The sequence below is a fragment of the Phaethon lepturus genome, unplaced genomic scaffold, assembly GCF_000687285.1.
Source record: "Phaethon lepturus isolate BGI_N335 unplaced genomic scaffold, ASM68728v1 scaffold33509, whole genome shotgun sequence".
Lineage (NCBI taxonomy): Eukaryota > Metazoa > Chordata > Aves > Phaethontiformes > Phaethontidae > Phaethon > Phaethon lepturus.
The window spans coordinates 2,681-14,139 of NW_010563350.1; the positions used below are offsets into that span (position 1 = coordinate 2,681).

At 37.9% G+C, this 11,459-nt stretch overlaps 1 protein-coding gene across 1 annotated transcript in view; it reads right to left on the reverse strand.

Annotated features, from left to right (window-relative positions):
* Window positions 1-2,042: 2,042 nt before the first annotated feature.
* The window catches only part of FAM214A (family with sequence similarity 214, member A), an 18,533-nt gene continuing 9,116 nt past the window's right edge, over window positions 2,043-11,459 (reverse strand). The window contains exons 3-11 of the mRNA XM_010294554.1: window positions 11,233-11,435; window positions 10,665-10,790; window positions 8,546-10,400; window positions 7,921-8,037; window positions 6,897-6,976; window positions 6,012-6,120; window positions 5,002-5,160; window positions 3,094-3,162; window positions 2,043-2,246 (exon numbers count right to left, since the gene is read on the reverse strand). Of these exons, the coding sequence (XP_010292856.1) occupies window positions 2,043-2,246; window positions 3,094-3,162; window positions 5,002-5,160; window positions 6,012-6,120; window positions 6,897-6,976; window positions 7,921-8,037; window positions 8,546-10,400; window positions 10,665-10,790; window positions 11,233-11,435 (2,922 nt within the window). The remainder of the gene's footprint in view (window positions 2,247-3,093; window positions 3,163-5,001; window positions 5,161-6,011; window positions 6,121-6,896; window positions 6,977-7,920; window positions 8,038-8,545; window positions 10,401-10,664; window positions 10,791-11,232; window positions 11,436-11,459) is intronic.

Consider the following 11,459-nt stretch of genomic DNA (forward strand, 5'->3'; position numbering starts at 1 on the left):
AGACAACTTGAATAACAAAAAAACCCAACGTTAACAGTTTAAATTTTTTAGGATTGCATGTAAATTTTCCATAAAATGGCTCTGAGGAAACATTGCTGTTTTTAAAAATGAAGTTTTAAAACCAACTTACATATGAATTAAAATACGACTAAGACTTTTTCAGCTCTCCTTCAATAAAAACCATCTTCAGTAAAGAATTGACAATTGAGTCTTCTGTAAAATCTGAAGTACTTTGAACTGTCTCGTGGCTTACTATACAACATAAACTACCATAATATTTCAAGAAGTTTTGCAGTTCTTCCATTATGAGAAAGGATCCACTGTTCGGGTTCATCTCTGAAGCAAAAAACTTCTGGCATACTCTCCAGGTATTAACTTTCCAAAGTAAGCAGCTAAGCATCGTAATTATCAGACAGTTTGTTTTTCCAGCCAGAAATGGATGCATTTCCAATTACACATTATAAATCCATGAGTTGATCCCTACCAGAGGTCTGAAAGCTGAGCTAAATTGTACAGGTATTTCAAAATGAGAAGCAGTTCTCTGCTACATTTCTGTCTCTCAGTAGGTATTAGAAATAGGAAGCTAATGAAAGAAGACTTCTAGCTATAAAATATGACAGAGGAGAAAGCAGGTTCACCTTCAAATAGAAATACTCATTGGGTCTGTCTACAACAAATTTACAAACTACATTAAAGCAGAAACTGAAAGGAGACACAAGTCTACTACTCCTCACGCCTGTATGCCAGACCCAGTTGGCTACAGATTTTTGCCCACCTCTGCAGCTGATGCCCATCCTCAGTTCCTCTGCATCAGTTAGATCAACATTATAAGTTAACAGAGCCTTTAATTTGGGCTACACACTTTTCCAGAATTTACCCCAGAAGAAAATTTTCAGAAGGTGGTTAAGTTAGACATGGCAAGTTAGTGTGGTCTGAAAGGATGAATTTCAATTCAGGCTAAAAATCAGAATGAAAACACAGTTCAACAGCCTCATCGTGATGCTATTTTCACACTCCAGTAAACCAACACACATTTTTTTATGACTGTCAACTTTCATCTAATGGATGAAAGCTTGGCCTAGAATCACTGCCCTAGACAAAGTTGTGTTTCAAAATTCTGCTGGGTAGAAATCAATGCCACTAAATAGGGAAAACAGTATGTACCAGAAGTAATTGTAAAACAAGTTAAAGAGAAAAGTGTAAGAGATTTGATTTTGTTCTGCTTGCTCACTTCAGAACATCAGCTGCTGTTGGGTTTCCAAGTACTGCAATGAAAGCACTGAGTCTGCACATATTTGGTTCCTTTACTACAATAACGCAGGCAAAGTCTGCAAACGGCCGAAGGACAGAGCATATCCATCATTCCTCCTTTGTTTCGAACTGCAGTCTCCAGAACATCCCAAAAGCAGCAGCACAGTATCTGGTTTCAGGCAGTGCTTTGTAAATCATTTAAGGAAGATTGTGTGAATATTTTATAAAGTGCAAGGCATTATCAGCAGTATGGCATCATGAAACAGGTATTTACATTTTTACCACTAAATACTGTATTTTTAGGAGTAACTCGGACTGCTTTTCACATTACAAACTATTCTGGTGAAAAGGCATGTGTGTAGGACACTGGGCACCTTTTCTACATTGATCCTTAGTTTTGGCTTTTGCCCATGTAACATCCACCCCACTACTTCCTGTAACCTCAGAAAAAGTACTTGATCCAGCCAAAACTAAATCTCTCTTGCTAAGAAAAGAATTAAGCTTTACAAGGCTATACAAAATACTTCAATGCCAAAGGAGAGCTTTATATTTTAATTTTGTTTCTCCTAAGCAACATCCAAATTATTTATTAGCTCTTCTTCCTCTACTGCCTAGCTTAAAGACCAAGTTAAAAGCATTGTTTTTTTTTTAAAATAAGTCTGTATACAGAAAGGCTGGCTGGGAAAGAAATAATGAGATAAAATTTTGGCAGGTACTTGTTTTTTGTGGTTTTGTTTGGGTTTGGGCTGGGTTTTTTGATTGTTTTGGGGTTTTTTTTAACTCCAAGAAGCTTACCTCAGATGTATGAGGTAGCGTAGTAGCCTTTCTTCAGTCTGTTGACTATTTTCTTTATTGACAGTTCTCTTAATTTCTCGTCTCACAGGAACAGAAAAAGTTCTTTGCCGTAGGAATGTTTGATGATTAGCTGGCATTTCTCTCAAGTCATAGATCACCACAAACATCTTCACCACAGTTTTGTTAGGGTTAAATAAGGTCTGAAAAGAAACAGTGCAATACAATACTCTTTAGAGATGACAGATTGGGCGGGGGGGGGGACAAGCACCAAACAAACTCCAACTGCCAAAATAGTCACTGTCCTCTATGCACTTTGTTCCAGTGCCATACAAAAACTTTTATGTAAAAGCATTGTGCAGTTTTTCTGCTTTTCAACACTTCAGCCACTAGCAATTTCCCATTTTTAAATATAATACTAAACACAAACAAATCTGAATGAAACACTAGCATATGACTACTATTACTTTGCTAATCTGCATCCCCATTTTTGTTTATTTTTCCAGTCAGCTTTTTGTCTACACTGTTTTCTAGACACAATACACTCACAGGAAACACAGTGGTGGGTTCTGCTTTTAAACATGAAATTACCCTGGTCCGGGTTCTTACGAGAAAGAAAGAGGCAGCTGGTTCATTCTAAGCAATGACTGTGATTTGCTTTCTGATTTTATTACAAAAACCAGGTGGTATTAAAATGTTACAAAATTTAGATACAACTGAGTATTTAATCTTAATCCCTTCAGAAGGATTTCAGAATTTGGACTGGGGCCTAATTAGTTGTCCATTACTACCTCAAAGCCACAGTGTCCCCAACTATTCTGAATCTTCAGTAACTGATTTTAAGTCTCTTCACAGCACAGATGGGTTCAAAGGTAAGAAGTCTTTTTTGTCCCACAAATTACACACAGATTTCTACTTTTAATAACTACAGTGTCTAGAGATGCATATTTCCACTCCTAGCTTCATGCTCATCTCCAATAACTTCATCTCCTCTGCATGACTTTCTCGATATTAGTGGTTTCAAGGCACCCTTATCCGCTGGGTACGTACCACTTGTATTGTTCCTGAAGGCGGTACCCGATAACCCCTTTTACCAAGGGACTCTAAAGTAATTACACCCTAGAAAAAAAAAAGACACACATTTAGTTCACAGGGAGAGACATAAACAAATCAAAATGTTCTATTCACGTAATTGTACTTACTCAAAAAAACAATCAGTAATGTATAAAAATTAAAAATAGAGAAGGCAATGTATTTAAGATGCAGTTAAAAATCACTAGTAGGGGCCTTACAGATACTTTGGCAGATCATTAAAAGCTATGCAATAAGGGGTATGTTCTCCTCTTGAAAGAAGATTCAAGTTCCCACATTTTCAAACTAGCAGTCAGGGAGGCAGGGCGAAATAGAGCTTTCTTTTCAAAATGGCTTGTAAGTTAAAATGGAAGATTTGTCTCCTCCTTTCCATTTTTGTATCACCTACAATCGCACCAGTAATACTCCAAATCTCACAGAACTAATTTCTGCTTTTCAAAGGCAGCAGATGCACTTAATCTTCCATTGTAATCCAAATTTTAGTGACGACGACATCTGTTTTTGTACCATCTGTGATCTACAGAGCATCCGAGTGTCCCACACGGCAGCGTAACGCTGCGGAGGCTGCCCTTCGGGTACTGCCCTACAGCACACGTTTGATAATCGGCAGTGCACAACTGTTATAAACCCACTGCACTGGACTTAAAAAAAAAAAATCCCAAAACAACAACAAAAAAAAGACCCCAGAGCAGAGAAACTAGCTATACAAGCAGAAACAATGTTTCTGATGATGGAGGCACTATACAAATGTTGTATTAATCCTGGGAGACTCAGCCATAATAGCATGTTTAGAGCATGTGGAAAACCCTGAAACAATGAAACCCAGCTAGGAAAATAAGCAATGCTACTGTAACCATTGGAGGAACATCAGAATCCCTTCACCTCCTGGAAAATCACAGGAAATAATCTAGAAAGATGAAAGCAAAATAATAGATACTTCTTTGCACTGGTTAAGAGAAAACAGATACAAGTTAAAACTCTATTAAACAATTTGCAAAACCATTTAATTTTCTAAATACTTTTAAAAACAAGAAGGTCAGAAATATGGTAAGTGCTATGAATTTAAAATCTAAATATTGAGATAATCAGATGTTCAATCCTTTACTTACATGTTTAAACAGAGTATTTATCATATTTTAGACAGATATACGTATATGAAAACCTCTAAAAATTAGTTCTGTCACCAGGTAACATTGAGGTTCCTTAGCAGGCGTTCAGAACAAATCTAGCCATCTGATTCAATTCTAGCATACAAGACATCTTTTGCTTTTTACAAACAAGCACTTTTAGACATCCACAAACTGCTCTCACTGTAGAGATGTGGAAGAGAATTAGAACACAAATACCATGTCGGTGCAAACATCAGCAAACCATGCTGCTTGTGAGTGCCGCGTGTCACACTAGCTCAGATGATATTTGCTTTAGAAGAAAGGGCTGAATAACTTCTGAGTCTAACGTCTCCGCCAGCAATTATACCTCGGCCTGCACCTAAGCCACTTTCTGGCAGAGTGGTTAGTTGCCCAGAGCAGCTGCTTGCTGGGACAACAAAATGTATCCCATTGCCTCACTGCCTATTTTAAGTTAGAGAGATAAAAAGAGATGGTGGGGGTTGATCACTCCAGCGTGGAGGGAGACAAACATGTTCAATATCCCAAGATTAGAGCAGCTGGATGGTGGGGCAGGGCAACGGCAGGAAATGTACTAGTTAGGGAAAGGAAGAAGGGACAGGAGAACTCCATCATAATAAGCTGAAAGTAACCCAGGTCCCTGCAAATCCCCACCTCCTGAACCCTCTACTCACTGGGTTCTTGTTCTTCCCCTCCACCTATCAGAATTTATTCAAAATAAATCCAACCACACACTTACCATGTAAGGAGAGGGTGCATTATCATCTGAAACGCTGTAGAATGATACTTCAACTGGCAGAGTCATGTGCGTGGGACAAAAGACTCCACTTGCTCCCACTTCTGCTGTGAAACCCTCCACGATGCCGAGCGGGTCTAAGCGAAAATTGAGGACAGATTCCTGAAAAATAAAACACATACAGCTTAGGTTGGGAACGCCTCAAAATATAGCAGAACTAAGCAGCAAACAAGGAAACAAGTTTATATAAGAACTTTGGTCTTTTGTAAGATGACCTGCCAAAAATCAACACTTAGGCAAAAATTATGACGAACAGCAGAACATTCAGCGAGGTGATAGTGGCTTAACAGAAAGCATCATCCAAATCCAGCCTTCATCCTATTGAAATTGGTGCAAAAGCCCACAGAGAATTTTATTGCAGCAGGATCTATGCATGATTTTCCTTGACATATGCTATCTGAAAAAAATAATAATCTAGAATCTGCAGATTTCCTCAACATATTCATTCCATGTTTCACAAATATGGAGTATGATACAACCCATTAACACACTAGCTATTAGTTGTTAATATTTGCGATGCTACATTAAGTGAAAAGCTGGAAGATACACTTCAAATAAGTTCTGTTTACTACACTGATTTAACACAGCTTTTGTGACACATTAAGTAGACTTTAAGAGTGAAAATGTAAATCCTTTTTTTCTAGGTATATACATTATAAACATAAACAATTACAGGTCATTAAAATTCATTTAAGTCAAGAGAACACCTCTAACTTGACCATAGTGGGAAATAAAAGTTATAAGCAACTCATTGTATCTGAATCTTTGAGACAGAAGATGTCTGTGGCATGAAATACATGCCTTAACAGCCAGAAATTAAAACAAATTTTATTCAATTTAATTATGAACTTTTACATTGTAATCAGGCTGGAATTATTCACAGTAACACACTTTTAAAAGCAGTACAGAAGAATACTAAAAATACCACAAGAATTCTAGAGAATATGCAATACCTCAAAGTTTCCCAGAAGGCTAAGACTCGTTACTGGTGGAGCACTAGAACTTAGAAATGGTTTCCCATGTCCCTCTGGATCACTGTCTCTGTTTATACATTGTTGTGGGCTATTAAAAAAAAAAAAGACAATAAATATAAAGGATAGACACATTTGCTTTTGTCTTCTGGGTATAAGCAGCTCTAGAAGGAATCATTTACTTACTGTATTACAAAATGTTGTCCTAAAGTAGTAACAGTTGAACATTGCCTGTTAATACTTTAGCAAAGCATTTTCTAGTTCGCTGAAAAAAATAGTTTCACAAGTCTTACATTACAAGGGATAAAGACAATAAAAATTTAGGTTGTTCATTAACTCCATTAGCAGGAACCAAAGTATCAGATTATTTTCTCTCGTATGCAGATATTTTTGTCTCATATCCTGAGATATCAAACTACCATACTAAAAGCTGTATGTTATGTGTATTAATGTATGAAAGGTCATGGTCAGTCCCTTTTAAAAGTTAAGTTCTCTGAACAAGTTACAGCAAAACGTTTAACCCATTCAACACTAAGAACAAAACATAACACAAAAATAACACTGATTTGAAGAAGAATCAACAATTACTATCTTTTCTATTTGAAAATTCAGGTGTTATCTTGCAGCATGCCTACCCCTGCACAGGACAGAGTTCATCCTGTCAGCAGCTCTCACACCATGGTTATGGCCCAGAGCCGTGCTAACTGGAGACCCCTGGGGCAACTTGGCTGCCAAGCCTTATTTCAAAATAGGGATTCTTTTGAAAAGCACCATTTTTTGTCTTTGCTCACATGTTTTGTTGTTGCATACAGGTATGTATATACATCTCCCCCAAAATTCTTAACATTTCTGGTAAATAAAACATACCTTCTTGCAGACAGACATTTCAACTGCAGCAGCGATGAATCCAGATCAAAGCACCCAGACTGTGTTTTTCTTTGAGGAACCTCAAGAGGGAAAGAAGATGCTAATTTGAAAACTGTACCTCTAGTAAGGACAATTTTACCAAGTAAGCACAAGTTTACCAAGAATTTTCATGACATTACCAAATTAGAAAAACAGAGCAGAAGAGAGTGGTTCCTATACATTCTAAATTTAGTGAAAAAAATTCTAAAACTATTAATGACAAGACTGTAAATTCTGATTAACAGGATGCGCTTAAATAAAGACTCATTCAAGAGGCTGACATCTCTTTGGAACACTACACAACATTACTAATAAACAGGCTGTTCCCTGAAAGTATGATAGCTTTTACAAGCACTGAAGAATAACACATATCATGTGTTGATTACAGAACATCACTACTTCAGTAGTTTTAATTGGGACTGCCTTTTTCTTTAGAACTCCCAACAACCTACCAAGAACTGTAACACTTCCCTCACGTCTTTCTGTCTTACCACAGCAGCTTTGTTTCACTTATTTAATGACATCGCTGATTGCTGAAGAATATACAGTACAAACTCTTCATAGAAACAAAAGCTTTGGAATAATAGGCAATCAGGTATTAATAACTCACACAAAAACTCTTAAATGACAAAATAAGTTAGCTTACACTTAAAACACTAATCTTCAGAATGCTTTCTCTTGTGCTCTAAAATAGCACCAAAGCATTTTTTTGCCATAGAATTTTCTCATGTCACCTTTTGTTAATCCTGATAGGACCTCAACAACTACTTCTTTAATATTTTCTTTTCCAGAGTAATTGTTCCACTTCATTTGAGTGTTAACTCTCAAATTTCCACTTGCAAGAGTATTCACTCTGACACTGAAAGTAAAGACACACACTTCACCTAGGTAATTTGTGAAATTTTCTACCACGCACAGATATTAAAAGAACAAAATACTTCCTTTCTCATTTAAAAGGTAAGTTGTAATTTCAACAATAACTTACGGGACTTGAAAGCAGGGGCAATCCAGTTCTGGGATGAAAAGCCTTGGTTGAAGTTCCATCCAAGGATCGAAAATTATGTTTCCGCCATGTATTTGTGTGTTTTAGAGATGGTGCTTTCTGTCAGCAAAACAAATTTACCCAAGATGTTAATGGGATATTTCAATAGCCTTTCATGGTAACACTTCGCTTGCTGTAATGCAGAAGACTTCCGAACCAGGTGCATCTGCATCACACTAGCATATTATGACATATTCAGTATAAATTCCCCTTGACTCAATCTACAATCCCACAGGCTGCTCGCTAGAGATCACATATTGTATTCAGACACTGGTATATTTATAAAAAGAGAGGATGCCTAACTGCCTATGGAAACTGTCATTCACAATGCTGTCACCGTGAGCAGAACAAGACAATGTTCTTCTCAAAGTTAAACTTCTAATTAAGAAGGTATGGTGGGGGTGCTACCAGCCAACCGTTACTTCATACCAAGATGACAATCATAACATACTGCTTCCTATGAAGTCAGACTTAAATCCCTCTTGATATTGGTGCTTAGCAGATATAGGGTACACGCTGTCTGACTAAGAGCAGCTATAGGAACTGGTCTTTTCCTCTACGTATTTACCTGTACATCCGTGTTCTTCAGCCGGTCACACTTAGCTATGCCATCTTCTGTGGGTTTCTTCTGAGAAGTGCTTTGGAAATCAAGGCCTATTGGGTCTTCATTCTCATCATGTGCAGTTTTTGTTTTATCTTGTTTGTTTTTGTTTTTGAAACTGTCATGGTCTTTATTTAAATAGTTTTCAATACTAATAAGTTGAGTACTTTGCTCATAAATATTTGGTTTTTTTGAGTCTTTATCTAAACACTTGAGCTCATTTCTGTGCAAAGAGTCAGACACCTGCATCACAGTTGCTCTTTTTGTACCTTCAAGTATTCTGCATTTATCTATCTGTAAATTATTAAAACTGTCCATGCTGTTGTTCTCACTAACAACTATTCTTTCTTTAAGTTTATTTGTGCAAATCTGTTCATCAATGCTGCTGAAATTTGAATACTGTTTAATTCTGTTGGTTATCTGGTCTTTCTGTGCATAACCAGAATGTATTGTTTCAAATTTATCTGGCAATTCAGATTTATTTTCTTTAATACATGATGACGATGATGAATGAATGTTAGCAAATGCATTAAAAGTTTTATTTGAAGTCTGATGAAATGCATTTTGGACAGCTTCATTGGGTTTTGCTAAAAACAATTTTCTTCTTGCTTGGAGTTTCAGAGAAGCCTTCAATTCTCCATCAAACCTAGACGGACTGACAGGAGTATCAGGTGTCTTCATCCTTGGTTTACTGCTGTCTTCTAACAAAGAAAAACTGGATTTAGCAAAAGAAACAGAAGACTGTTCCTTGCCCTTCTTCAGCAAATTTTCATCTTCATATGTACTTCGGAAAATTTTTGAAGCAACTGTGCTAGTCTCATGCACTTTGAATGGATGTCCAGTAACATGAGAAGTAGCTGGATCACAATGAATCAAGTGTTGGGCAATCCTTGCTATCACCTCCTGCCGCTCCTGAAGCAGAGAATCAATCAGGGGATTACTCTCTCCTGCCGACTGACGGCCACAGTGGTTCACTGGAACATGAGCATCAAGCAGTGTGATCTCTGGTATTGCTCCAGTTTTGCCTTCACCACCATCTTCTTGTATTGCATTGTCTAAATTGGCAACAGAAACAGGGGAGGTTTCCTTGCCTTTCCTTGGCAAGTTTTCGTCTTCGTAAGTACTCCGAAAAGCCTTCGGCGTAGCCGAGCTGTTTTCATGTATGTTGAATGGACGCCCAGCAACAACTGGTGAAGTAGCCGGATCACAGTGAATCAAGTGCTGAGCAATCCTTGCGATGACTTCTTGTCGCTCTTGAAGTAAAGAGCCTATCAAAGGATTGGTTTCTCCTGTGGGCTGATGAGAGTTACGACTATTCGAAACACGGGAATCAACTAGAGAAAAGGACTTAAAAGTTCTGACAGGCGTTTCACGAGATTGTGTCTTCTTGTCTGCTATAGCATTATAGCACTGAACTTTAGACTGCGATGGCCCAAAGTCAGATCCAAGTCCGGTAGATGGATAAAGTTTTAAATTTCTGATCGACGTAGTAAATTCAGGCATCTTTTTTCCATTAAGTAGGCCTTCAGGCGCCATTGTCCACGTCTGTTTCCCACAGAAGCGCTGCGAACTTGAGGTACTGCATTGCTGTGCCACACTGGAATCATTATGCTGATGTAACTTACGCTCTTGCATTCGCTTTTCATAAAAGCTAAGGTTGGTGTGAATACTACAGGTCAAAACTGGGTAGTTCGATTGTCTGGGCAAGGACTGGACACTGACTCTCAAGGCCACATTGTGAGAAACATTAGGAACAGGAAAGACATGTTCGGTTGGTTTCTGGGAGAATGTCCATTGCAAGTCCACATCTGCAGCGCTCACCCTGAAACAATACAGAATGGCATTTACAGAAATATCTAAACAGAGAGTCTTTAATTATCTACTTCATAACACAAATGTCTAAGAAAAAGCACTAGAGACACCAGAAACTGCTGTGCTTTGCAAAGAATAAGAATCCCATACAACTGCCAAAGTACTGGGCCAACAACGTAGCACCTTCTGAAACAAACAGGAGGGAAGAATGGTTTTAAGACAGGCTGCAACAACTTGGAAACAGCAAACAAGTTTTTTTCCATCACAGACGTACCTGTACAGAATGTTTCGGGGAACAGCACCATGTGAAACACTCAGCCACGCGCTTAGCTGAGAGAAGAAAACAAAAGAGCGGACAGCCAATAAAAGGGTCTTCTCTTCAATAAATCGATCTCCACTCCTAAAATGTATTAAGAGAAACACATGGATATTGGTAAGAATATACACAGAGAACTATTAGAACTAGAGCATTTTCAGATCTTAATTCTGCAAAATAAAACACAACTGAGTCAAGCAAAATGATGACATTCCTCAAACATTTTCACGATTACAGAGCCTGATGTGTTTTTATCCACAATAATTTATACAATTCAATATAAAAAATAATGTATAAAAATGACCATTTTCAGCTAGGAGCATTTCATACTCTGCAGTGCACTGCAGAAAGTAGGAGTACAGGAAGACTAAGATTAAAAGATGCTTAGATTTCACTGGTCGATAGTGGTTTTCTTAGATCAGCGCTCATGGCGAAGGGCCAGTTCAAAACCACTAACTGATTACTCTAAGGACTTTAATATGACAAGATTCTTGTAACTATCAGCTAATCCTAATATTCAACTTACTGTCGAGGAACTGGCTCCAAAATCCACCTTTCTAACAGCAATGCATCTTGTTTGATTGCAGGATCATTTAAGTCATTCCCCTCGGTGGTGGGCCCTTCATCACTATAGCAACAGTCTGGAAGTAGCATCACTTCTACCATGATTGGAATATTGTTCTTCCACAGTAGCATAACCTCAGATCTGGTTCGCCTGGCTTGACGACACTAGGGAAAGGAAACAACGACAAC